Source organism: Tetranychus urticae, chromosome 1 (genome assembly GCF_039701765.1).
Source record: "Tetranychus urticae isolate SD_2017Ah chromosome 1, NJAU_TeUrti_SD_1.0, whole genome shotgun sequence".
NCBI lineage: Eukaryota > Metazoa > Arthropoda > Arachnida > Trombidiformes > Tetranychidae > Tetranychus > Tetranychus urticae.
In genome coordinates, this window is record NC_142958.1 from 30,322,897 (window position 1) to 30,346,941 (window position 24,045).

A 24,045-nucleotide genomic window follows, 5' to 3' on the forward strand; every position below is an offset into this window, starting at 1 on the left:
CTCGTCTCATGTGAATTCAAACTGTGATTCTTGGTTTAGTCAATCTTGAGGTGGAAATGTTTGAAATTTGAAAGATCGCAGGTCAGCTCGTTCATGGTCAGTTATTGTCGAGTTGAAGGAAAATTGAAAGATTATTCCAACTTAACCCTGGTTTAATGTTGATTTACCTGATTGTGATTTAGAGTTGAGACGATTGAAGAGACTTTCAATGTTGAAGTAACAATTGTTTTGAATTTTTCTATTTTTGTTGGTTCATTCAATTGTGATTAGATTGAAGATAGTTAATTCATTGAAAGGAGTTGATTAACATTTTATTGTGTTTACTTTTGTTTTCGCTTTTTCTTTCCCAGTCAAATTGATTTAACAAATTGTCTTGTTGAGAAACAAATTGATTAACAGAAATTAGTTTTATTGATATTGTTGAGGATATCAGGGAGAAAACAATTTAAAAATCAGAAAGCAAAATACAGTGAAACAAGATGAATATTAATTTAATAATAGTCGACGGAGAAAGAAAAATGTTATCAAAATTTATTAATCTTTTCCTGTTTAAGTTAATGAATCATTTAATCTATTGGTTGTAATTAAATCTAATAAAAGTTGATCTTGTTTCTCACCAAAATAAATTAGTTATTATTGGCTGGGCGGGATATACAAGTGTGAATAGCAATCACTCCAAGCTGAATGATTATAATAATATCAATGGGAAGCCAGTTGTAAGCTTGATATTTGAAGGCCCAACATTGGTCGAGATCAATTTATTTGTATTTTGTCTTTTCAATTGAGCTCTTTCAAAATTTTGCCCATTTACTCCACATTTGTTGCTGTCTTTTCATTGTGCCTTTTTCCCATCAGTGTAACAATGCCTCAACAATGTTCATCAGGTAAAAGCGTTCAAAATTCTTGTAAATTTGTTCATTCATTTTCCATTGAATCCATCTTGAACGAGACTGATGACAAGTTTACCCAAGACGAGAGTAACCACCAGGAGCCAGCATCGCCATCAATGGATAAGGTGAACTCAAGTGATGATCGATTCAGTTTTGCAAGTGTTGATCCAATCGATCAAAGTGTTGATCATGGGAAACACACAAAGCCACCTTATAGTTATAATGCTCTGATAATAATGGCCATCTCTAGTAATCCAGAGAAGCGATTGACTTTGAGTGAAATTTACGATTACATAACGGATACTTTTCCCTATTATCGAGACAATAAACAAGGCTGGCAAAACTCAATTAGACACAATTTATCTTTGAACAAATGTTTTCGCAAAATACCTCGACATTATGATGACCCCGGGAAAGGTAATTACTGGACCTTGGAATCAGAAGTTGTTCCAAAAGCAGTGCCATTATCATCAACACTAATCAAGGAGTCTACCAAAGTAAATCAATCAACACCAGAAGATGACGATTCAAAAGGTTTATCAAATAAACGAAGACGCATAAATTCACCTCGAAGCTTGAAATCTTCTCAAACCTTAGCCACGTCTTGTCCTGTCTCATCCTCGCCATTGGTACCAATCAAGACAGATTCAGTTTCTTCAATCAGTTTTTTCAACCATCAACTACCCATTCGCAGTATCTCAAGTTGCCAAAGTGTTAAGCAGACTTTTGTTGCCCATCCATTTGAATCTTCAACCTTAACTTGGCTCAATTTAAGGCTTCCATCGCCAGTTTCATCTCCATTGCCCTCTAGTTCCCTGGCTTGGTCTTTTCCTGGTCATCCTTTCCTTTGGTCATCTGTCTTTAATCCAGCCTCTCATTTATAAATTACAATTATTTCTGTAAAAAAATCATTAAACAAAGATTCATCATGCTAAAGATCATTTTTTCTCAAAAAGCTAAATGTATATTCCGTATTTGGTGTCTGTTTGGCTCAGAGACGGACAAAACTAATTGATCCAGGATTAATAAGCTTGTTTAGATCCTAGAATTTTCATAATTGCTGCAAAATAATCAAAAAGTGACGATATTTAAACGAGACGAGCAATGAATCAATGTTTCAAGTTTATTTTTTGCACGAATCTGCTTTTTGTTTAATTTTGCAACGGAAGATGGAGCAACAGATAACTGAAGTTTAGTCTCAAATTGAATTGAACATTGATTTGGATAACTTCATGCGATCTTAATTAATCCGGATTTGTATAATTGGATAAAACTTTATTGTTTCCAGATAACATTGTAATTTCTCATGGCATTCATGATATAATTATGACAAGTTAATAAGACCCAAATTTATGTAATTGTATTACATTTATTGATATAAAAATTAAATTTGTTTACTGGTTTGGTCAAAAGATTTAAAATGAAATTCAAATTTTACTCTAACTCACATTGTGCCATGAGAATTAACTTTCACCTCAAAAATCAGTCTTAATTGTTTTTCATAGTTTGTTCATCCTTCAAATAACATTCAAAAACCAAAATTTAGTCGCAACACAAATTGTCTCAAGTTAATAAGTTAACCCTTAAGTTGGATAGCTTCATTGAAAATACAAAACAATTTAAAATTTTAACTTTATATCTAAATGGATTGACGATGGGAAACGGTTATTTGATGAAACAAAAAGGTCGGGCATTTTGTCAAAATTCAAAGTTTGTATTGGAGGGAATGAGTCGTTTGTGTAATTATTTTTGTTTAATTATTTGTGTTAATTGTAATTAATTTATAAACATTAATATCTAAATTATTGAATGCCATCATCTGTTTAACCTCACCCTTTTATACTTTAAATTAGTGTTGTCCCTTTCTTCATCTTACTATACATCACAATACAAGATTTTTTGCCCTTTCTCAACTCTGCTAGCATGTCTGTCAACATTGAACAATTAACTAATTATGTTGCTCTCGTTGATATTTACTACTGGCTTCACAAGGCTGTGTATGGCTGTAGTGATGATATATTTAATAAGACACCTCATATTTATGTAGATTATTGTTTGTATAAAGTTGAATCCCTTAAAAAATTGCAATTAAATGTATCCTAGTTTTTGATGGTTTGAATCTTGCATCGAAAAAAAGTTACAGAAGATGCTCGTCGAAGGTATGTATTTTATTTAATTTTGTTATCACAAGATTTTGAATACAAATTTTGGATCATGAATTTTCTTAGTTGCCCACTTTTGAGAGTCATGAGTTTCAAAAATTCTGTTTTTCTTTCTAGTAAACCTTTTATAGATTTGTAAACTAAAGTTATTGTTTTTCGCAACAGAAATCGCGAGAAGACCAAAGAAAAGGTTATGTATCTTATCTTGGAGGGCAATAAGAAAGAAGCGAAATGATGAAAAGATGTATAGACATTACTCCTGAGATGGCTAAAAAACTAATCAATGCCTGTCGACAGCGGTGAATCGATTATATTGTTGCTCCTTATGAAGCTGATGCTCAAATTGGGTATTTGATGAGAAAAAAGTTTGGACATTTTGTGATAACTGAAGATTCGGATCTTCTGCTTTTTGAATGTGATTATGTTTTCGGTAAACGTAAAAATTTACGTTAAAAATTTTCGGTGTAACAATGAATGAAGACATGCGAAAAGCATTGCCAAAGTTACCGTCATACCTCAAGATGAAAGGCTTAAAGGTTGACAAAGAATATATCGAAGGCTTTCTACGGGTAGAAAATACTTTCAAATATCAAATTGTATTCTGTCCTTTTCAACGTAAATTGGTACCATTGAACCCTTATGATGATAATGTCAATTCCCCAAGATCTTGATTATGCAGGGAAAAGATTCGATGACAATTTGGCTCTTCAATGGGCTTTCGGGAATGTGCATGTCAAAACAATGAAAGTCGTCGATAGTTATGTTCCTGCTAATTTTAAATAATACTCTAATAATGAAAAAGATGATTCGATTTCATCAATAAAATTCAAGCCCAGAGAATTTAATCCACTCGAATTACAATTTTCTAGAAAATCCAATGTTTCGGAGTTAAACTCAACACAACTCTCCCAAGAAGATTCATTCATTTATCAATCTCCTACACTTTCTCAACGATCTTCAACCGAACTAACTCCTAGTGCAAAACGAATGAACATTGATACCAGCTTAATAGATACCGTTAATAGATGTAGTTATCGTCAACTCAAGCAAGAAGAAGCAGATGACATTAGTATTGTGAAAAGTCGTCATTTTTCAAGAAGAGGAAGATGATTTAGCCAACAAGACATTTGATGAGATTGTCGAAGAAAGGGATAAAAGGCGCAAAAACTAGCTGAACCAATAATAAAGATCACTCCACCACAAGAGAAGAAGCCTGAAACTAGATCGATTCAAAACTCAAATTCTTCGTTGGAGAGGTTTGCTTTTAAAAAAAGACCTTTATCTATTGATTAATAAAACATAAGTGTAAACTAATTTGTAATATTTCTTTAAGCAATTAGCTAAAAGTGTCCATCACTGTCCATAAAAAATCAATTTTTATTCAAAAATTATTGACTAGCGTCGCGTGAATGACACTATGACGTACATTTGTAACTTTGCAAAAATGTGATAAACAATTTTCTCACTCAAATTAAATCACGATTTAAATCATTTAAAAAAAACCCTGACCAAGGGCGAGATCAGTTAACTGAGAGTCAACTGACTCGAATCTTAACGGTTCGAGTCCAGTCAGGGTTCTTGTAATCTGTTCAAGATTGCCCGTATTGTACTTTCAACCTTTGACATTAATTTGGTAATAAAACACTATTTAGTCGTTAGGTATTGTTAGCCTGTTTTGGTAAATTTTAAAGACTTATTGACCAAGAGTCCACTAAATCGGTTCCTAGTAATTTGCTTTGCTTTTTTGTAAAATAAAAGCAAAAGCACAGCATCGCAATGATCATTTTTGGTTGATATTGTATTCATAAAATGAAGTTAAATAGCAAAGATAGCGATATTCAAGTTAAGTTTGCTATCAATGTATTCACTAATTTTACAGCCGTATGTCAATATTTTAGTGCTATGATCCGAGGCAAGTTGGTGGTCGATGGCAATAAAATTTCAATACTGCCAAACATGGATCTACTTGGGTATCTAATTATTCACTTCAAATTAATTCTAGATTCCGAAACAAGAGCCTACAATGGAAGAAGTCATTTCAATAAAAATATGGATTTACAAATGATACAAATATCTCATTGCCATTGATCGAAACCAGATGATTAAATGAAATTGAAATGTTTAAATTAGACTCTTTGCTCATCTGTGAACCACCCTTTACCATTATCATCCAGATTTTAGGTCAATCAACTCTATCAATTCACATAGTGAATGATATCATTTAAACAGAGACTTTTCAGTTTACCATCTTGACTGGTGTAAAGGCTGGACAATGATTCAATGGACTTTGTCTAAATTGTCTGATCGGTTGGACTTATGAATCTAAGGGAAAATGATCAAGAAAAGCAAATTACAATCAGTTAATAGTGAGAAATATAAAAAAGGCAAAAAAGCGAAAGACAAAGATGATGTAAATTGCGCCGTCGTCATTCAGCTGAACCAGAATCGAGTCTCTTGTAGTTCAAGTAGGGACAGAAGCTGGTGAAATACAGAATTACCTTTTCATCTTTCCTTTTCATCATCATTCTCATCATCCTTGTTCAACCATTTTTATCATTATTTTTCTTCCTTCTTCTTAACCTTACCCAAACTGATTCTGTCTTATAACCCATTCTGTATACAGTGTTAACAAACTCCAAGTGAAACAAAAACAAAACTCCAACAATAACCAATAATGTTATCCAACACTCCAACAACAATTTAGCTTTTCCTTTAAATAATGAATATTATCATTTAATTGCAAATTCAATGGACACTTAATTTTTTAAATTCTTCATTTCAATCCAATAGTTGACCAATGTTTAAACAGTTTATCTTTCATTACCAGAGTTGGTTGACCTTTTGTCTTCACACTTTACTGTTAACCAGTTAATTCAACATTTAAATGGCTAATCAATCGATTAATCATATTCAACCAATCATCATGTTGTCTGGATTAAATTATAATCAACAATCATCTTCATCGCCATCAAAAATCTCATCATTTACCAGATTAATTGAACCGAGCTTTCATTTGTTTAATGTTTTACCTTAAAATTGTTAACCAGCGATAATTTTCAATCCCAATGTTTATTATGTTTAATGATACTTTTGTTAATCACAGTTGAAATTAATTTTACAAATTGCAAACCCAAATGTAACCCAAAATAACGATAACTCAGCAATCAAGCCAAACAACAAAGCAATTGTGTTAATTGTGAGATTCCCATTCAGCTCAACCCAATAACCAGTAATTAATAAAATTCAATCGACTTGATTGAAAAGTGATTTGAGACAAAAATCCAAAGCTCAACAACCAAAGCAATCAGAAGAGCGACTTACAAATTGAATACAATATGAATTGGTAAGTTCAACAATTTAGAATTGATTTTTTTCCAAATTGAAATAGCAGTTTAACCAGATTAAGACAAGTTTCAATTTGGATCAAAATGATTGCAATAAACTGGATAAATGCGAAGTAAAAATGAAAGTTAAAAAGCAAGCTTCAAGATTGTTTCAAAGTTGCAACTTTACATATATTTTATAAATCACAAATGTATCTTTAATGAGATGATGATCAGCATTCAGGAAGATGTAATATTGTGTCTCTTGTAAAATATTATCATCATTTTTGCTGTGTTTCCTGGTTTGGAGTGAGTTTATCATTCCCAGTTGGTTGTTATATTCAACTCCAATATTATCGATCGGTTAAATATCTCTATGTGACCTGATTCCAGGTTAACTAAGCAACTATATTGTTATGAGGTTGTTATCCTTGCAATATGTTACCAGACATGTTCATCCTCATCCTCATCATTCAAATCTCATGTTAATTAAAAGATAATTTCATTTCTTTTTCTTCTTCTTTTTGCTTTGCTTTTTTTTCTCCTTCCATCTCTTTAGTTGATTGAAAAAAACCAAATTTCATTCCAATTTGTATTTCTCCATGTTGCTGTTGTTGTTATTTGTTAACAATTAATTAATCATCGTTATTGTTCCTTCATTGTTGTTGCCAATTGTTATTTTACTTGTCCGTTAACAGTGTTAAATGAAATTAACCACAACCTTGTCCATTTCGTACAGAAAGTTAAAGCCATTCTGGTTAAGCCTGAACCTTTCTTTCGGGTTTTATACATAAGCTTAAACTCATTTTTATCAATCCAATTGATTATTAATTAATTATGAGTGCTAGAAATCGCCGTTCCAGTGCTCGTAATAAATCATCTTCATCCTCATCGACGGTAACTACGCCAGCTGACCAAACTGCCAATAATAATAATTCCAGTAATGGTGCTAGTCATGATCATTCTGAAGAGGTTACTTCAACAACAGTTATACCTACTGAGGTAATTGTTCATGATAATGAAATCATTATTGACAACAATTTGAAAAGATCTGGTAGCAATAATAGTATTAGTGATATTAATAATAATAATATTAACAATAGTAATAATAATAATCTTACCATTAATGAGAATAATAATGTTGACTGTAAAGATATTGAGGAAAGTAGCGACGTTAAGTTGATTTGCAGCGATCAGGTTAATAATGTGAATAGTGTTTATACCTTGAGTACAAAAGATATTTCAGTAATTAAAGAAACATCATCTTTAACAACAACAACAGCAACAATTGGTGATACAATTGTAGCAGTTGTGCCTGTAATTCAAAGTATTACAGGTAATCAGATACAACCACACCACCAATCATTAAACATTTTCAATCACGGTCAACAAATAATACAACAAACACAATTACAACAATCATCGTCTTCAACAACAACAACAACACCAACAGCCTCTACAATAATACACGATGAAATAACTAAAGCCTTAGCAATAAACACAAAAGCACCAGTAAGAGTGATTGTAACAACAGAGACAAGACCAGGTCCAAGCGGGATAACACCTAAAACACTGTCCTTAACAACGTTAAAATCATCCTCGCCAATTCCAACAACACCAGGCAAGTAAAACTGTTCAATTTAATTAAAAATAAACAAACTAAAAACCAAAAATGAGCAAATGATTAAAACATGAAAAAAATGTGAGAAAAAAATAAGTCTAACCTTAATTTGCCAATAACATGCAAACCTAGACATTGAAACAAAAGGTAACGGACTACCCGAAACCAATGGCAACCCTAAACCCAAAAGCTAAACCTAAAAAGAGAGGGAAAAACAAAACGCTTTAAATCAATGTGTTATCATTATCATCTTGAGTAACAAAATGCGAAAAAAAACAAGAAATGATCTTCAAGTTGGTAAAGAGAGTGAAATAAGGAAGGTTTCTTATTTTCTCTTCTTTTTTCTCTCTCCTAACTTTATCATCATTATCTTAACAAACATCATTTTTATCATCTTCATCATCTTCATCTTCTGCTTTTTTTCTGTTTCTCCTGCTTCTCTGTGAAAGTACAGCTACCCCAAGGTTTCTTTCAGAGTTCATTCAACTTCACCATTTTCCTTTCTTTTCTTCCCTTTTCCCCTTTTACCAGTTTCTCATCTCATCATCTCTGTCTACCTTCTCTGTCTTCCCTCATTTCTCTGTCTTCTCTGTCTTTCATTCTTCCTTGTAGGCACTTCTGCGCATCTGTTTGTTGTTACTGTATTTGATGTATTTGCTGTACATGTACTCACATAGCTATACATTTATCATCTTACTTTTTCCTTCATCATCATCATCATCTTTACCCGGGTAAATATCACTCTCTCTCTCTCCCTTGGTCTTTCCCTCTCCCACTCTCTGTCTTTTCTCACCCTTCTTTTCGCCTTCGCCTTCGCCTTAGAGCCGAGTTGTTTTCGTCTAACCTTGCCTTTGAAAAGAAAGTTTAACTTTTCTTTCAAATCTTCCCTTTCATCCAACCTTTCCCCTCTCTCTTTCTTATCCTCAATCATCTCTCTCTCTCTTTCTCTTTCACCTCCCAGACTTATCATCTTCACTGTTCAGATATGAAATTATATCTCAAAAGATACCTGGGATTTAGCTTCAGAAAAAAAATCACATATTAACATTGTAAACATTGTATAACAAGCTCAACGTTTGATATACTTTTTCATCTTCTCTCTCGTCTTCTCTTTCTATCTTGTCTGTCTACATTTTCTGTCTGTGTAACCATTTGTTCTTATTCTCTCTTTCTTCTTTCTTCTTCTCCTTCTCATCTTAAATCTTAAAAACGCTCACTATTTAGTCTCAAAAACTCTCCCGTTCTGTTTCTCTCATTTTCTTCCTTCTTTCTCATTTCTCTCTCATTTTTCTCTCTCTTTTCTCTTCTTCTCTTCCTTCTTCCACTCCAGTAACTTTCGTTGTACTCAGTTGAAAACTCCTCATCATTTGCTCTTATCCTTGATTCATTTGGTGCCTTTTTTGTGTCTCCTCAACATTTTCATTTGTTGATATTGTTTTCATCTCATGTGTTTGTCACTTTTCCCTGTTATCGGTTTGCACCCTGCATCATCATTATCATCCTAACCAATATTTATCAAGTTTTGTACCTTTTTTTACACCTACCTTTACCTATTACTGATTGTAAATTACCATTGAGATCAACTTTAAACTTTTAATTGTAATTTACAAACCAACAAAGTAGATTAATGTTTAGTGAACGTTTCATTTTTCTTGGGATAAAATTTACCTTTGATGTCTACTCCAACAATCCTCATCTCGTACCAAACAGCTGATAATTGCCATTGAACAAACTGTCATCATTGTCATCCTTGTAAACAACCTCATCTTCATCGCTCTTCACCTTCACCTTCATCATCATCCCCATCATGACCACATCCATGTTGAGTCCAACCTGTAAGTTCATCAACCCAAAAAATAACACAGAAAAATCAAAGCAAATGTTCATTATCTTCATCATCTTGATCAACAAATTCAATAAGTTTCACCATTTTAATCAACTCGATTAATCGGATTAATCAAATGATTGAAATTGAAATTTTTGAAATCTTTCCACCTTTTCAATTGATCCATTGGATTAACCCAAAAGCTTGCTATTTCCTGGTTCAAACCATAAACTAATCCAAGTAAATCTTTTCAAATTTCATTGTCAAATCATTATTAACCATCAAATCACTAACCAGCAATTAAAAACTAACAATCAACCGATTCTCGTACTCAAAATCAATCAAAACATTTGTAAAATTGTTTAATTGCAAAGGTGATTGATTGACTCTTTTAGTTAGACAATCAAAGTGTCTGTAAATTAAATTAACAATTTATACTTGACAACAAAATAGTTGAAACAAACAAAACTTACACTCAGCATGATAAACTCATTGATGAACATTTTGCAAAATTTGGAGCAAATTTCAAGTAAAGTTATGTTAATTTTGCAGCCAATTTTGTTCCCAGTAAGAGGTTACAATTTATTATTAGTTAATCAACAATTGCAATTGACAAGTTTAATGTAACCAAGATTGGCAACCATGAAAATGAATTAAAAGGAATTGGTTAAAATATCGATAAATGAATAGCAACAATTGAAAAGAAGAAGGTAAATCAATCGAAAGTAGAATCAATTGAATCTCCAAATGAAGATGCTAATTCATGATGATAATGATAATAGGATTGCCTTAAGGTAAAATTAAATGTTACTCAATTAGCTAATCGCGAATTGTGGTGAACGGAAATGTGTCAGATAACCTTGTTAAATGAGATATTTGATTGTCCTCATTTCATTTCATTTTAATGACCTTTTTCAAATTTTGTGTATCTTTTTGTGTGTTCATTCAACAACTATTAACTTCGTTTTTTTTAAGGTGAAGAAGCTTAACAAGTGAGAACGGCAGAAAGTGAACGAAAAACGCGTGTTAACCCAACGAGTGAAAGTCGACCTGGACTGACCTCCAAAAAGCATTAGAACCTTTATTGTTGACTTGTTGTTGTTTTTGTTGCTTCACGAACTTGTTTTTTGTATTTTCACTGTATTGTAATGTGAAGTTGAAATGTGATTGAAAGCGAAGTGAAATGTAAAGGAAAACCTGATCTGACCTAAACGCGTTCTCAAAACACGGAAGTGATCATATCAAGACCCTATCGTGTGGCATAATTAACTGTATCATGCTTGGATGATGATGATGATCAGGTTGATGAGGTTTAATAAAATAGTATTGTTTAGTGAAAATTGGTCGTAACGCGAAAACCAGAAAAAAAAGTAAACATTTCTTTTTCACTTTTCCAAACAGTTTTCATTCATTATCATCATTATCATCATTTTCATTGTTAATCATCTCATGGTAATGACTGATTATTTCAAAATCACGGACACAAATTAGAGGTCTTCCTGTGATTAAACTTTGATCCAATTTACTTTCACAATTGTTTATATCAAAATTATTGCCATTATTTACATTTTAAGGAATCACTTTTTAATCAACTTTCAAATGTTTATTTCATTTTGTCATTGCTTTTCACAATTTCATTGCACTTTAATTGCAAATTGGAAAGCAATTTATGATTTAGATTTAACGATTTAATCAAATTGTTTCATTAGTTGAATCATTTCAATATTTAGTGATCATTTTAACCATTTTTTTTGCATTGAAACTTTGATCGATTATTTTGTCCAATTTTGCTCAGTTTTTATGATGATTAGAGGTGCAATTAATTTGAAATTAGTAAAACAGGGAAAGTAAATTAATTGGTTAAGTGATTAAGGTCTTGATCAGGTCTTGAGAGATATAATTACATTATTGTTAACTGTTTAAGGTCAATGAGAATCGTTTCAACAAAAAAGATCAAGATTGATCTTAATTTTTTGGTTAAATTTCTTGTATTTGCTTCTCAAATGTGAAATTTAACAATTTAAATTGTTGTAATTGTTAATGTATAATAAAACAAAATTGAGCTTCTTAATCAGGTAACCGCTCTAATTAACATTGAAACATATTGTCAGTTGAAAAGGTTTACCTTTATTTATTTAGCTTTTGATTAACAATGTTGATAGTTAAAGATTGCCGGTTAATTGTCCGATTGAAATTGAATTGCTAATCATTGTGATGGTAATGATGATAATTATAATGAGATGAAGTGAGAGGAAAATCCCGGAAGCGAAAGAGAAATGGAAAGAAAGAGTTTCCTTGAAAGAGCAAGATAAAGGTAAAGGTTGGATACTCGGTTTCAATTATCATCATGTAACCATCATCATGAATGGTTTTAAAAATGGTTCTTGAAACTGAAACAATCAGATCTTGAAAAAAACAAAATGAAACATCAAACTTGAAAGTCAATTGAAATGAAAAGTTAAACCAACAACAAATTTGCCATTTTCAGTGTTAATCAATAGCCAACAGATCCGGTCAGCTGAATGAAATCATTAGTCAAAAACAAAACACTTTAATATTATAAATCACATCATTTCTCACCGTCTTCAAGATCACGGTTACTCTTCCCTTTTCATCATCATTTCCCTCTCATCATCTTTACATCAGTCTTCCTGTTTATCCCCAGTTAAGGCCAGTTTTGCAACATTCTTGATGCAAGCAAAAAGTAAACCCAAAAAGACCAAAGAAACATCTTCTTCTCTCTCTCCCACTTACTGTTTCTTCCTCCTCATCATCTTCAGACAAATAGATCCTAGATGTTGTTACCTGCTGACAAAGCCCTTGTTATTACCTCTTCATCATCTTCCATCTTCTTCTTGTTTCTTGTTTTTTTTTCACCAAGATTTCCGGTAACAACTAACGGCTCTCTCACTTCTCACTCTCATCTTAATTTTTCATCATTTCTTCTTCTTCTCCTGATCTCTTTTTTATTATTCAAAAAAAAACTGGTTTTTCTTTTAGAGGTCAACGAACCCAAGAAAGAAGAAAATTATTTTCCTTTTCTTCTCTTTTCCCCTTTAGCCAGTTTCTCATCATCTTTACATCCCTAGCTACTGTGAAATCGCATCTGCTCAATGTTTTTCAAGCTTGTTCATAATACTTATGCATAGTTTCCTTCATGTTTTACATTTCTTCATCTTCTTCTTTTCTCTTCATTTTTTTCTTCATCTTAGACCAGGACAAATATCACTCTCTATCATCCTCCCTCCTCTCCCCTCCTCTCTCCCACTCTTACTCTTGGTTCTCACCCTTCTTCGCCTTCGCTTTCAACGAGAGCGAACGAGAACCTTTTCAAGTTGCATTTAATTCTTTGTACCGTTTTTACAGTAAAAACCTCAACAATTTCTTTCTCTTCTTCTTCTTCTTTTTTCTTCTTTCTTCATCTTCTTTTCTTCTGTCAATTATTTTCACTCTCTTTTTGCCTTCCTCACAACCTTATCATCTTTCTCTCTCCTTGTCAATATCTTATCCTCCCATCATCATCATCATCATTCTTTTACTTTCCTTAAACATTAAACACAAAAAAATAGTTTTGCAAAAAAAAGTTACTCTTTTTTTGCTCAAATAATAAGGTAAATACAATGTGAAACGATTATGTGATAATAAAGATCAGGGATTTACCTTTGGATAATACATAAATCTAATGTAGACACATTATTACATCAACAATTCATTGCTACTTCACTTTCAGTTTAACATTGAAAATAACAATCAACACAATAATCATAACAATCATCAAAACAATCAAAAAGCATATTCAACTTGAAATATTTCACTTTTTTTTCAAAGCAATGAAAATATTGAATGCTTTTTGCTTTTTAACCAAATTCACAGTTTAAATCATAAATCAATGTTGAGTTAATTGAACAATTAAACCGAGAATCATGTTAATTGTATAATTGTTTTGACAATTTAATGAATCAATGATCAAGCTAATGGTTTGCCAAAAACTAAAAAATCATTGCTAAGTTCAAAGTCTTCAGGTTTTAAAGCTCAGTCAAAAGTCATTCAACTTAACCATAATTTACAGGTTAATTTGTATTTTTTGATCACAATTACAGATTAGATTTGACAAATGAAATGAATCCATTCAATGGTTTAGCTGTTGTAATCAAATTGATGAATTCATTTGTATTCATGTTGCCATAATATTACTATTGAATACATAATATCATTATCATTGAAATTATTATTGACAATCAGAAACAATTGAAAAGAAATGTTTTTTACTTTTTATTTTTGCAAAAAATTACAATTTAAGATGTTTCATGATTACAATCATATCCAATGGTGTCTTTATAATGATAATGCATAATGTTTAACCATATTCATAACATGATTTACATTTCAATTGTTGAGTTATTTAGATGTATTAATATTGATAATGAGATTGAAATGAGATTGAATATTATTTAAAATTTCATCCATTTCCGCACTTTTACATTACAATGTCAATAATCAATGTACATTATAATGTATTGATTTACACCCAACCCAAAGCAGCAACAAACAACAGCAAAATCAATAGCAACAATCAGTTTAATTTAACAATAAATTTCACATAAAAGATACATTTTAACATGTTATTCAATAATAGCTGGGAATGTGAATTGAAATTGTTGATCGAAGCACATGTTTGTTACCAACATAAATCTTACCTTTAATTTGGGTTTAGGTTTTTGATCGCAATTTTGATGATGTTGATGTTGATGTTATTGTTGCTGTGAAACAAAAGGCTTTTTTAACACTTTACTTGATTCATTTTTCATTCAAGTTTACATTAAATGCAGTAAAAAAGTCAATAATCTTGAAACAAAATGCTTTTCATCATTAACATTATCATCATTCTCATATCTTTTTTACCTTAAACCTTCTTCTCTTCTTCCTTTTTCCTTTCCTTTCTAATAAATTATTCTCTTCACGTTATAACATTAACCTTTACACTGATGGAAACAAACAAAACTTTAAATCTCTTCGCTCCGTTAATTAGTTATCATCATCATTCCAAAGGTGTGTTAATTATACCAAGAGCAAACAAAAAATCTGATTCTACCTGTATTACATTCAACAAAAGATGTTCACATCAAACATTACCTTACATGTGAACACGCTCATAACTTACCTTAGGCAGTCTTGAACCTTTCAAATTTCATTATTCAACAATCAAAAAAATATATTGAAACAGACGCAAAAAAAATGTTAAAACAAAAGCAAATAACCGAAACCAGAAAAAGTGTTAACCAGAAAAAACAAAATCTCTGAGGAGTTTTGTTGTAAACCCAAAGAGGGCGCCAGGTTTTTGCCACATGTTTTTTTCTTGTGAATTTGAAAACAATTTTTCTCTGATCTTTGTTGCTTCATTTATCCTTAAATTAACTCGATTTTTTTCAGTCTAATCTAATTTGTGGTGTTTTTTATTCTGATATGTGTTTGAATTAGTTATGGTTTAAATTCTGGAACAAGATATCAATACTGTATTCATGACTAATTGGTGTTATTGAATTACGCATTTCAACACATTTTTTGTCAACAAAATTACGTTCTTTCCTTTTTTCCCTCTCTTTTTTTGCACTCTAAATTTCTTTCTCTTTGGTCTCAATAGACCGGATAATTTGATTATTTAGCGATCCTAATTAACCAAGTTTAAATGGTTACATTATCTACGCTCGTTTGTTAACGTGAATAATCGATATTGTTGGACTTAACCATTTATGATTGAATATGAAGATGGTCAATATGAAGAAATGTTTAATCATTTAATCGTTTTGGTTTTTGTGTTTATTTTTTTACTCTTGAATTGTGCATTTTATTTAATCAATTTTTCTCTTTTTTCCCTCTGATACAGCTCAAAATAACAGTTTTGAGGCAGCAGATTCAAATAGTGGTAACACTCCTTCAAAGTCATTCGTTGTTTGTAAAGTATGTGGCGATAAAGCTTCTGGCTATCATTACGGAGTCACTTCATGTGAAGGATGCAAGGTAAATATTGGCCAATTACTCAGTCAATGATCGTCAGTTGACCAGGACAAACAAGACGGTAGACAATAATTGTGGGACATTCTCAAGAATCAAGAATATGTGACAAGTTGTATCTGGTGTATGAACTGTAGAGATTTGCCAATTGACTAACAGCAAATTACCATTCCTTGGAAAACTATCGTCTAATTATTCCTTGATTAATACAATTAGCTGTTATTTAGTTTTTTGTATTCGTTACTTTGTTGCGATGCAATGGTTAGAAAAGTGGAAATGACAATTGATAAATTTTCCAACCAAATGATTAATTTGTTGAACAATGTTTGGTAGCCTTTTAAAATGAGAAGAAAAAGTTATGAGCATTCATCATTTCCTGAAATAATTTCAACTGTCAAGTGAAGATGGAAATTATTAACTAATTGAAAATTAAAACCAGAAGAGTTAGAGAAACAAAATAGTCTCAATATTTTGACAAATTATGTTTTTACCTTTTTCTTCTTACCTTACGCGAAAGAGCAAAAAACTAAACCAATCTTGATAAAATAATTAGTTTTACTTTCAAGTTTACTTTCCTCTTAACAAGTGCATAGGTAATATCAATTAATCTTACCTTTTCTCTCATTTTAATTATAATCATAAAACATTAGTTAACTTGAAATTTTGAGACTGCTTTTTTTCCGTAAAATGAAACCCATACAGTTAATCAACATTACGGTTAACAATTTAACAGTTTAACCTCGAACGGGTTCATTGATCTGATAAAAGCTCAACCTTCCTGAACAGTTAATTTGTCTCCATCGTTGTGATCGCAATTTTTAAGCTTCATATTACTAGTTACTTTAATTCAACCCCAACAATTAATATCCATCAAAGACGTTGAGCATTTTCAGTGAAAGCGAAGCTTCAACTCACCATTAAACCCAATCCATGGCCAGGCTCTTGGAGACGCAACATTAGTCTGTAAAAATGATTTGAAACATTAATTATTCAAGTAAATTTGGGAAAACATTCACCTTTAACCTTCAATGCCTTTGACCTTTATTGATTGTCATTCAATGTTGGTTAATGATGATAATAGCCAGACGATTAGAAGTAAACATTGCAATTGTTTTACACAATTAAAACACCATTGATCTACTTTTTATTTGGCTTCACGATTCAATGAAAGCTTTTCATTTTTTGTTCACTTCTCCTGTTTAACCTCAAACTTTCAAGTTAATCTCTCATTAATCTCACAGTGATTTGATTTGAAAGTGTTTAAATGATTAACTCGCTCTCTCTCTCTTTCATTTTACTTTCATGATGATTGTTGTTGGTGCAATCACTTGTTATTATTTTGGTTGATTGTGATAATCATTTTGCTCCTGGTTTTGTTTGTAATGACCTCGATTTGTTGCTTGAATTTCAAGTTTTCGTTCTCAAAAATTTAATTTGTTTCCGGATTTTCAGATAAGATTCAGGTTAAACATAATCACTTATACTCATTATAATCACAATTCACCTTCATTTACGTTCAACTTGCATTCAACACTTTTGTTTTCATCTCCAAATCACCAAATTTCATTATTTCTCATCAATTTCAATTTTCCATCTCATTCATCATTTCCAGAGTAGATAGAGATTTCAATTTCTCATGTTAAATCAGCAAATAAGGTTGTGAGCTTGAATCTTTCCAACACTATCGATAGACTCGCAGCTTTCCCTCAAAAAATAGTTGATATTCAAAAGGATAAAAATGCCTTTAGGTTTCCTGGTTTGATAATGATAATGATACTAAAAGTTGAAAGGTAAAACTGAGCAGCTCTTCAATTGGTTACTTAAATCAGGGTCATTTGGTGCACTTTATTTTCACTTTTCATATCATGTTGATCTTGTTGATCAGTCATTATCTACTTTACCCAATACTATTGCCTCTATTGAATCTGGTTAATCTGACATTGATTTTTTCCTAAACAAACAAACCCAAACTGATGGCTTGCAATCTGATCAACCTTTACATGCAAAAAACAATTGCAATTTTAATCATCATTTTACCTTTCAGATTAATCTGAAAACATTGAGAAATGAAGAAGAAAAAAAAACAGCCAAAGTACTTGAAGTACTGGAATAAGGCGAAGACACAAAAACAGAAAGACAAATGAAATGTTGCAAATCATATTGTGTCTATGTATATAGATATGAGGTTTGGAGGACGTTTTGTTACAATTTAATTGGTTCCATTGAATAAGCCTCGATCATGATCAATCTCTGAATTGCGCATGGTAAACGTTGTATTCAGTCTCTTTTTTTATTACATTGTGTATTTGCTGATCGTCAGTTCATTCAACCAGTTCCATTGGCAATTAACTTGTTCTCCAGTCTGTGATTCAGTTTTTCCCATGAATTAGAATCAACTATCTCACTATTTTATCTCTCACTGCTGCTTCACTTGTTCTGGCTCTTTGACTACCACTTCAACTCAATCTTTTTTTTTCATAACCATTTTTATAAAACCTTATTATATTCAAAAACCTTTTTACTAATTCATCTTTCTCTTTGTACATTTTTGTCTTCATCACTGGCCTGCCATTTCAATTGTTACCATCCACATCATCATCATCGTTGGTTAACCCATTGTCATCTCTGTTCAACTCAACTACTTGTTTTATTACACCTTAAAGGGATTCTTTCGACGGAGCATCCAAAAGCAGATTGAATATAAATGTCTACGAGATGGTAAATGCCTAGTTATACGGCTTAACCGAAATCGCTGTCAGTATTGTCGTTTCAAGAAATGCATAGCTGTTGGCATGTCAAGAGACTGTAAGTAAATTGTTTCAATTATTACAGTTAACCAATTGTTGTCTCTTTCCTTTCCCTTATCAATTCACCATTTTGTAACTTTGTAACCAAATTCATGCTCTTCAACCATCCTCACTAACATCAATATTTCACCTTCCCTTCACCCAAAAAAAGGTATCTCATTGATATCAACCCAACCAGTGTCCATTGTTTCAATAATTTTACGACTAACATCTAAAATTATCAGCAACCATTGATTGCCCTTGGTTGCCAATGACGTGAATAAATTATTAGGACCTTAAATGTCGTAAAATTTGATTTATCAGGTTACATCGACCTTTTGCTCAACTCTTTACAGACTCTGAAAACTCAAATGATAGTTATGTTAATAAAAATACCCTTTTTCCCTGTGTACAAGCTTTCGACCCTACCCATGATTGAAATGGAATAATTCAACGTTATTTGATTCTCATGATTAGACAGGGTAACCTTGACCTTGGAGGTTTTTTTTCAGTTCAAGTTAAAGGGGCAATAAAATTAATGAAAGTTAAATAATGTTAGTTAGCGTGCAACCAGTCATTAGAGTTGAAGTCAACCCTTAACTTGGCCCATGCTTTGTAGTTCAAAATGAAACCAAATTTTTCACTGTTCCTACGTTAATATAAGTTGTTTGCCATTTTCCCCATTCTGTCAACTCTAAATGCCATTCAATAGCAACTCTAATCCATCATTGGAAGAAAGAAAGAAAAAAAAAATTTATTTTATCGAGAAAAAAAATCCATTCATTTTACTAATTTGATTTTTTGCTTCTCTTTCTTTCATGTTTCATGTTTTCATCATCATACCAAAATCTTATCCAATGGTCATGGTAATCTTGGTTTTCTGGACAAATCTATTTTATCTCATTGATTCGGCTTGATTTCTGGCTCATTTCTCGTACTGTTGATGATTCCATGGCTTTAAATTGGTACAAAATATTTACAAAAACCAACAGCGGTTAGGTACGGAAGAGTTCCCAAACGATCTCGTGAAAAAGGAGACGATAATCGGGTAACCACATCTGAAGCTGACCAATCTGCCAATGTGAAACTGGATACCATGCAAATATCAATGTATGAAATCATATCGGCCATCTCTCAAGCTCATCATAATCACTGTGCCTACACTGATGAACATACACAAAATTTGATGCGAAAACCTGCAATATTTGTAAGTTGATTGTTGATTTTGGCTTTTCTTTCCCAAAATTCACTTGGAGATAAACCATTTTAGTGTTTCTTGCTCAACATTTTCATGGTTAACTGTAGTAATCTCTGAAATTGTTTTCATCTTTCTCTCTAACTGAACCATTATCTGATTAGGAATTTAGGCTTCAAGCCAAAACCTCTTTGTTCACTATTTAAATTTACTTGCTATCTTACATGAATTTCACCTCAGTTAGTTGATGGATTTTAGTTGAGTCTTTGATAATTCATTTGATTCTTTTAATACTTTTACTTTACTTTCCTTCTGATAAGTCACAATTTAGCTGATATAAACACAGAATCTGCATGACAGAATAAATTAAATGGATTTACATAGTTTATTAGATAATCCTTGGTACGACAAATGTTTGCTTAGGTTGATGAACTAACTAATCTCTAGCATTAAAGAGTCTCATATGTTATTTAATTTATAACTTGTCAGTCTCTCTGTATCATGACAATAAAATATCCACCGAATCATTGATTAACTATTAGGCCAATTGTGTTACTTTTTTCCTCTTCTCTTGCCTTGTAACCAATGTAAAGCTTTAATGCTTTTTGTTTCAAATCAAACCTTAAAATTAACGTTTTTTTCTGTATTTTCTTTCTATTTTTCATCAGAAGCTAGAGCCAGAGTACAGTTCATCCCCAGATTATAGTCCAAGCTCAATAACAGCCGATAGTTTGGAGCAACAAAAGATTAATATGTGGCAACGATTTGCTGATTTTATTACACCATCCATATCAAGAGTTGTTGAATTTGCTAAACGAATTCCCGGTTTTCTCGAGCTGTCCCAAGACGATCAACTGATCCTGATTAAATCAGGTTTCTTTGAGATTTGGATTGTCCACATTTCCAAAATGGTTAACTTAGTTGACAATACGCTTACGTTCAGTGATGGTAGTTATATTACTCGACAACAAATGGAGCTAATGTTTGATGTAAGTTTACCATTAACTATTGATTTACATTCACTTCTAAACTAATCTCCATTATAAATAATATAGTGATGAATAAAAAGGAAATCATAAATCATTACAATGATTATCATGACGATGAAAATTGCCATTACCTATTATTAATTTACCAGAGAGTCTAATCTCTGAATCTATTATCAATCAGACAGAAATAACAAGATATGTCTCAACTTTCAATGAACAACATCGTGCATGTTGTTTCTTTGATTTGAAGTAAACCTTCATTAAACCACTTGAACGAGAAGTTTTATGATTTAAATACAATCAACTTTGAAAAAGTCAAAGTCGTAAAGCCATTTCTCTTATTTAAATAATTTTTAACTAATTTTATTTTAATTTTTTATTTCTTTCAGTATGAATTTGTATCATCAATCTTCAATTTTATGCTCTCCTTCAATAATCTGCATTTGAATGATACTGAAATTGGATTATTTTCTGCTCTTGTCCTTCTCTCTTTAGGTAAGTTGTTGTTAACTGTAATAAATTTATTTACCTTTAATTAATTGTTATTTGTTTATATCTTTTTCCAGAGCGATTTGGTATTAGTGATATAAAAGCTATCCATCGGATCCAAGAAAGCATTGCTGAAGCTCTGAGATTGCAAATTATACGACATCATTCCAATGATACTCAATTACATCCGAACGTGATGATGAAGCTTCCTGAGCTGGTACAACTTGGAATCAAACATGCTGAACATTTATCCTGGTTCCGAGCAAACTGGACCAAACTCAAGCTGCCTCCACTATTTGCCGAAATATTTGATATACCTAAATCTGAAGATGAGCTTCTATTAGTAGCTCAATGATGATTGATTTGCATCATTTTCAAACCTTTGTATACTTAGTAATTTAGGAGATAATGTATAAAACAAAATATCAAATGTTCACTCAACGTTAACGCTATTCTGAAGAGACCAACATCAGCATCACTCACACATGCTTTACCTACACGAATCGAGAAACAAAAAAAAATCAATAAGAAAGGAATAATTCAGTTTGTCCGACTTTTTTTGCGTAGACACAAAAATGAGAGATTAACGCAATCAATAATTTAGTTAATTTATTTCCTATCTATAGTTTTAATCACCTACTCTAATCATCAATTGAATTTCCCATAAACATTAATTTATATTGTCAAATTTGTTTAATTTTTAGTCAAAGATTGGCAAGAATGGAAACGATTAATCGAACCAAAATTAAAGATTAATTAAGTTGAAATCTCTTCTCACCTTTCAAGAAAAACAAATTCACAAATTGACTTCACCATTCACCATTGATATTAATTACAGCAAAGATTAATTAGAGCCATTCTCAACAACAATTTCCTTTTCTTCTCCTTTCCATCAAGAAATCATCTTCAATTGTAATGAAAAAATTGGAATCAAATTTTTCATGTAATTTCTATTATTTCTTCATTTTCATTTTATCATTTTCCTTACAATATTACACTTTATTTTCCACTTTCTTCATAACATTTTCTCTATATTATAAGCATTTAACTCGATTGTAAATCAATTCTCTTGTTAACTCTTTCCTCCCTCTTTTTATCTATGTAAGGTTAAACGAAATATTTGAGTCACAATAAGATGAATGTTAATTAATTTTGATTGTTTATGAGCAATTTTGCTACCAAAATTGTATTTGATGTCCATTAATCACCTTTGTCAGATTGTAATTTCATTTAACCTATCGTTACCCTTCCGCTGTTTATTACTATTACCTATTACTCGCAAAAACTGTTACAAAAACTCATTTAATCTAAAATAAATGTTTTATTTCGCGTTTCAATAACCGTCCCAGTCAAATTGTTGAAATAACGGATAAAGTCAAAGGATAAAGCGTTCACTTATCGGGAAAAAACCAAACCCAATCAAGACAAATACTTGAAAATCACACAAGAAAGGCAATCTTCTTATCGAAATAATTTGGCACAAAATGCCCAAAAATACTTAATCCAATGAAAGTCACAAGTTAGATCACCTTCAACGGTCACGAAAGTCAATCTTTTCATTTCAACACCAATGACTAAGCAAATGTTTAAGAGTGTTGATTACTCAGAATGTGATTATCTTAGGGAATGGATTCAAAGACATCTGTCAATCCAACTCACAGCGCAGACAAACTAGAGAATGTTCTGGCCAGCTCATGAAATTAAAAGTCAAATCATTTATCTTTTTGAATTTTCTGCTTGATCCATGGCAGAGAGCCAATTCTGTATTTATGGTTTGATGAGCCATTTCATGGCCACCGAGGCAATTCATAATCAAAATAGTATACCATTTTAAAATGGTAATCATAAAGGTTTAGGTCTGTGTACTTTAAATGAATGATCTTTTCTGTTCGCATAAATTTTTACTACATGATTCGTTTTGAATACGTTATTTGTGTATACGAGTGGAAATCACTCAAAATCTGACCCTTTCCTTCAGCGCTCGTGTTTCAGATTCTACCTGGACTGACTAGCATTTCCTGATTTCAGAAATAATAATGATACAAATGATACAAATCGGTCCAACATGAAATCGCGTTACTCAGGCTGTGATCAATTATGATCGATTCATAAAATTGAACAATAATGCGGATTATGCTCAAGATGCAACACCTTTTAATAAAAATTTACATGCCATCTTCATACTCTAAAAGGTTACACTGGAAAAATGTCGAAATGGAATAGCTGGTGATTTAGAAAATTGTAATTGATCTGGTCCAGATATTTGTAGGGATGTTTCAAGATATGGACAGTACTTCTAATTTGGCCATTAAAAGTTAACGTCAAGTTTAATTTTTGATTAACTTTTCAGTTCATATTAATCAGTAATTCAATAGATAGATGGCGTTGGCTTACCTTCATTATCTGACAGTTAATAAGTTTCATTATCGACCAATAATTGAGTTAATTAAGTTCGAATAGGTCAAAATGTTTAGTAATTTTTCATCTCAATCACTTTCTTCGTTATTCTATTGCAACTGAATGGTCAAAATATGGTCACAAAAGATGCTATAAGGAAACCTGCCAAAACATACTTCTAATGATGAACGTTGCCAGCAACTCTTGTCTAATAAGTTTGGATTGACTGGGTAATTTTGATTAAACAATCTGGTTACACCGAATAGTAATAGAATCTAATTAATAGGCCAATTAATCAATCAAAATGCAAAATACAAGCTTGAAGTCGATCCAAGATGCTTTATTATGAGGATAAT

The 24,045-nt window shown here is 31.6% G+C and overlaps 2 protein-coding genes, 1 long non-coding RNA gene and 1 pseudogene across 9 annotated transcripts; 3 read left to right on the forward strand and 1 right to left on the reverse strand.

The window, feature by feature from the left end:
* The first annotated feature begins 58 nt into the window (after positions 1 to 58).
* LOC107361553 (uncharacterized) lies at positions 59 to 1,826 on the forward strand. The gene has a single exon (XM_015928392.3). The coding sequence runs from the start codon at positions 863 to 865 to the stop codon at positions 1,772 to 1,774; it is 912 nt and encodes a 303-aa protein (XP_015783878.1). The 5' UTR covers positions 59 to 862; the 3' UTR covers positions 1,775 to 1,826.
* Positions 1,827 to 2,813: 987 nt separating this feature from the next.
* Positions 2,814 to 4,261, forward strand: LOC107361510 (exonuclease 1-like; annotated as a pseudogene).
* A 1,955-nt stretch (positions 4,262 to 6,216) lies between these two features.
* Positions 6,217 to 7,635, reverse strand: LOC112538792 (uncharacterized). Its single transcript, XR_003082148.2, has 2 exons — positions 7,497 to 7,635; positions 6,217 to 7,426 (listed from the first exon to the last, which is right to left on the reverse strand). It is a non-coding gene; the product is annotated as an uncharacterized LOC112538792 (long non-coding RNA).
* On the forward strand, positions 7,213 to 22,629 carry LOC107361933 (ecdysone-induced protein 78C). 7 transcript variants are annotated; one of them, XM_089268850.1, is made up of 8 exons: positions 8,588 to 8,727; positions 9,327 to 9,831; positions 15,706 to 15,839; positions 18,497 to 18,638; positions 19,612 to 19,826; positions 20,483 to 20,803; positions 21,193 to 21,298; positions 21,370 to 22,629. In XM_089268850.1, the coding sequence occupies exons 2-8, from the start codon at positions 9,804 to 9,806 to the stop codon at positions 21,645 to 21,647; spliced, it is 1,224 nt and encodes a 407-aa protein (XP_089124976.1). In that variant the 5' UTR covers positions 8,588 to 8,727; positions 9,327 to 9,803; the 3' UTR covers positions 21,648 to 22,629. The 7 variants fall into 7 exon arrangements, with proteins under 7 accessions (XP_015784376.2, XP_089124974.1, XP_089124975.1 ...); XM_015928890.3 differs by lacking the exons at positions 8,588 to 8,727; positions 9,327 to 9,831 and adding an exon at positions 7,213 to 7,996; XM_089268848.1 differs by lacking the exons at positions 8,588 to 8,727; positions 9,327 to 9,831 and adding an exon at positions 7,213 to 7,996 and having other exon boundaries at positions 20,486 to 20,803.
* Positions 22,630 to 24,045: the final 1,416 nt, after the last annotated feature.

Bases quoted from the DNA above. Each gene is read 5' to 3' on its own strand.
- LOC107361933 (XM_015928890.3), top strand. From the start codon at position 7,213: ATGAGTGCTAGAAATCGCCGTTCCAGTGCTCGTAATAAATCATCTTCA. The intron at 7,997-15,705 runs GCAAGTAAAACT...CCTCTGATACAG, and splicing joins GCCAATTCCAACAACACCAG to CTCAAAATAACAGTTTTGAG. The intron at 15,840-18,496 runs GTAAATATTGGC...TACACCTTAAAG, and splicing joins CTTCATGTGAAGGATGCAAG to GGATTCTTTCGACGGAGCAT.
- LOC107361553 (XM_015928392.3), top strand. From the start codon at position 863: ATGCCTCAACAATGTTCATCAGGTAAAAGCGTTCAAAATTCTTGTAAA.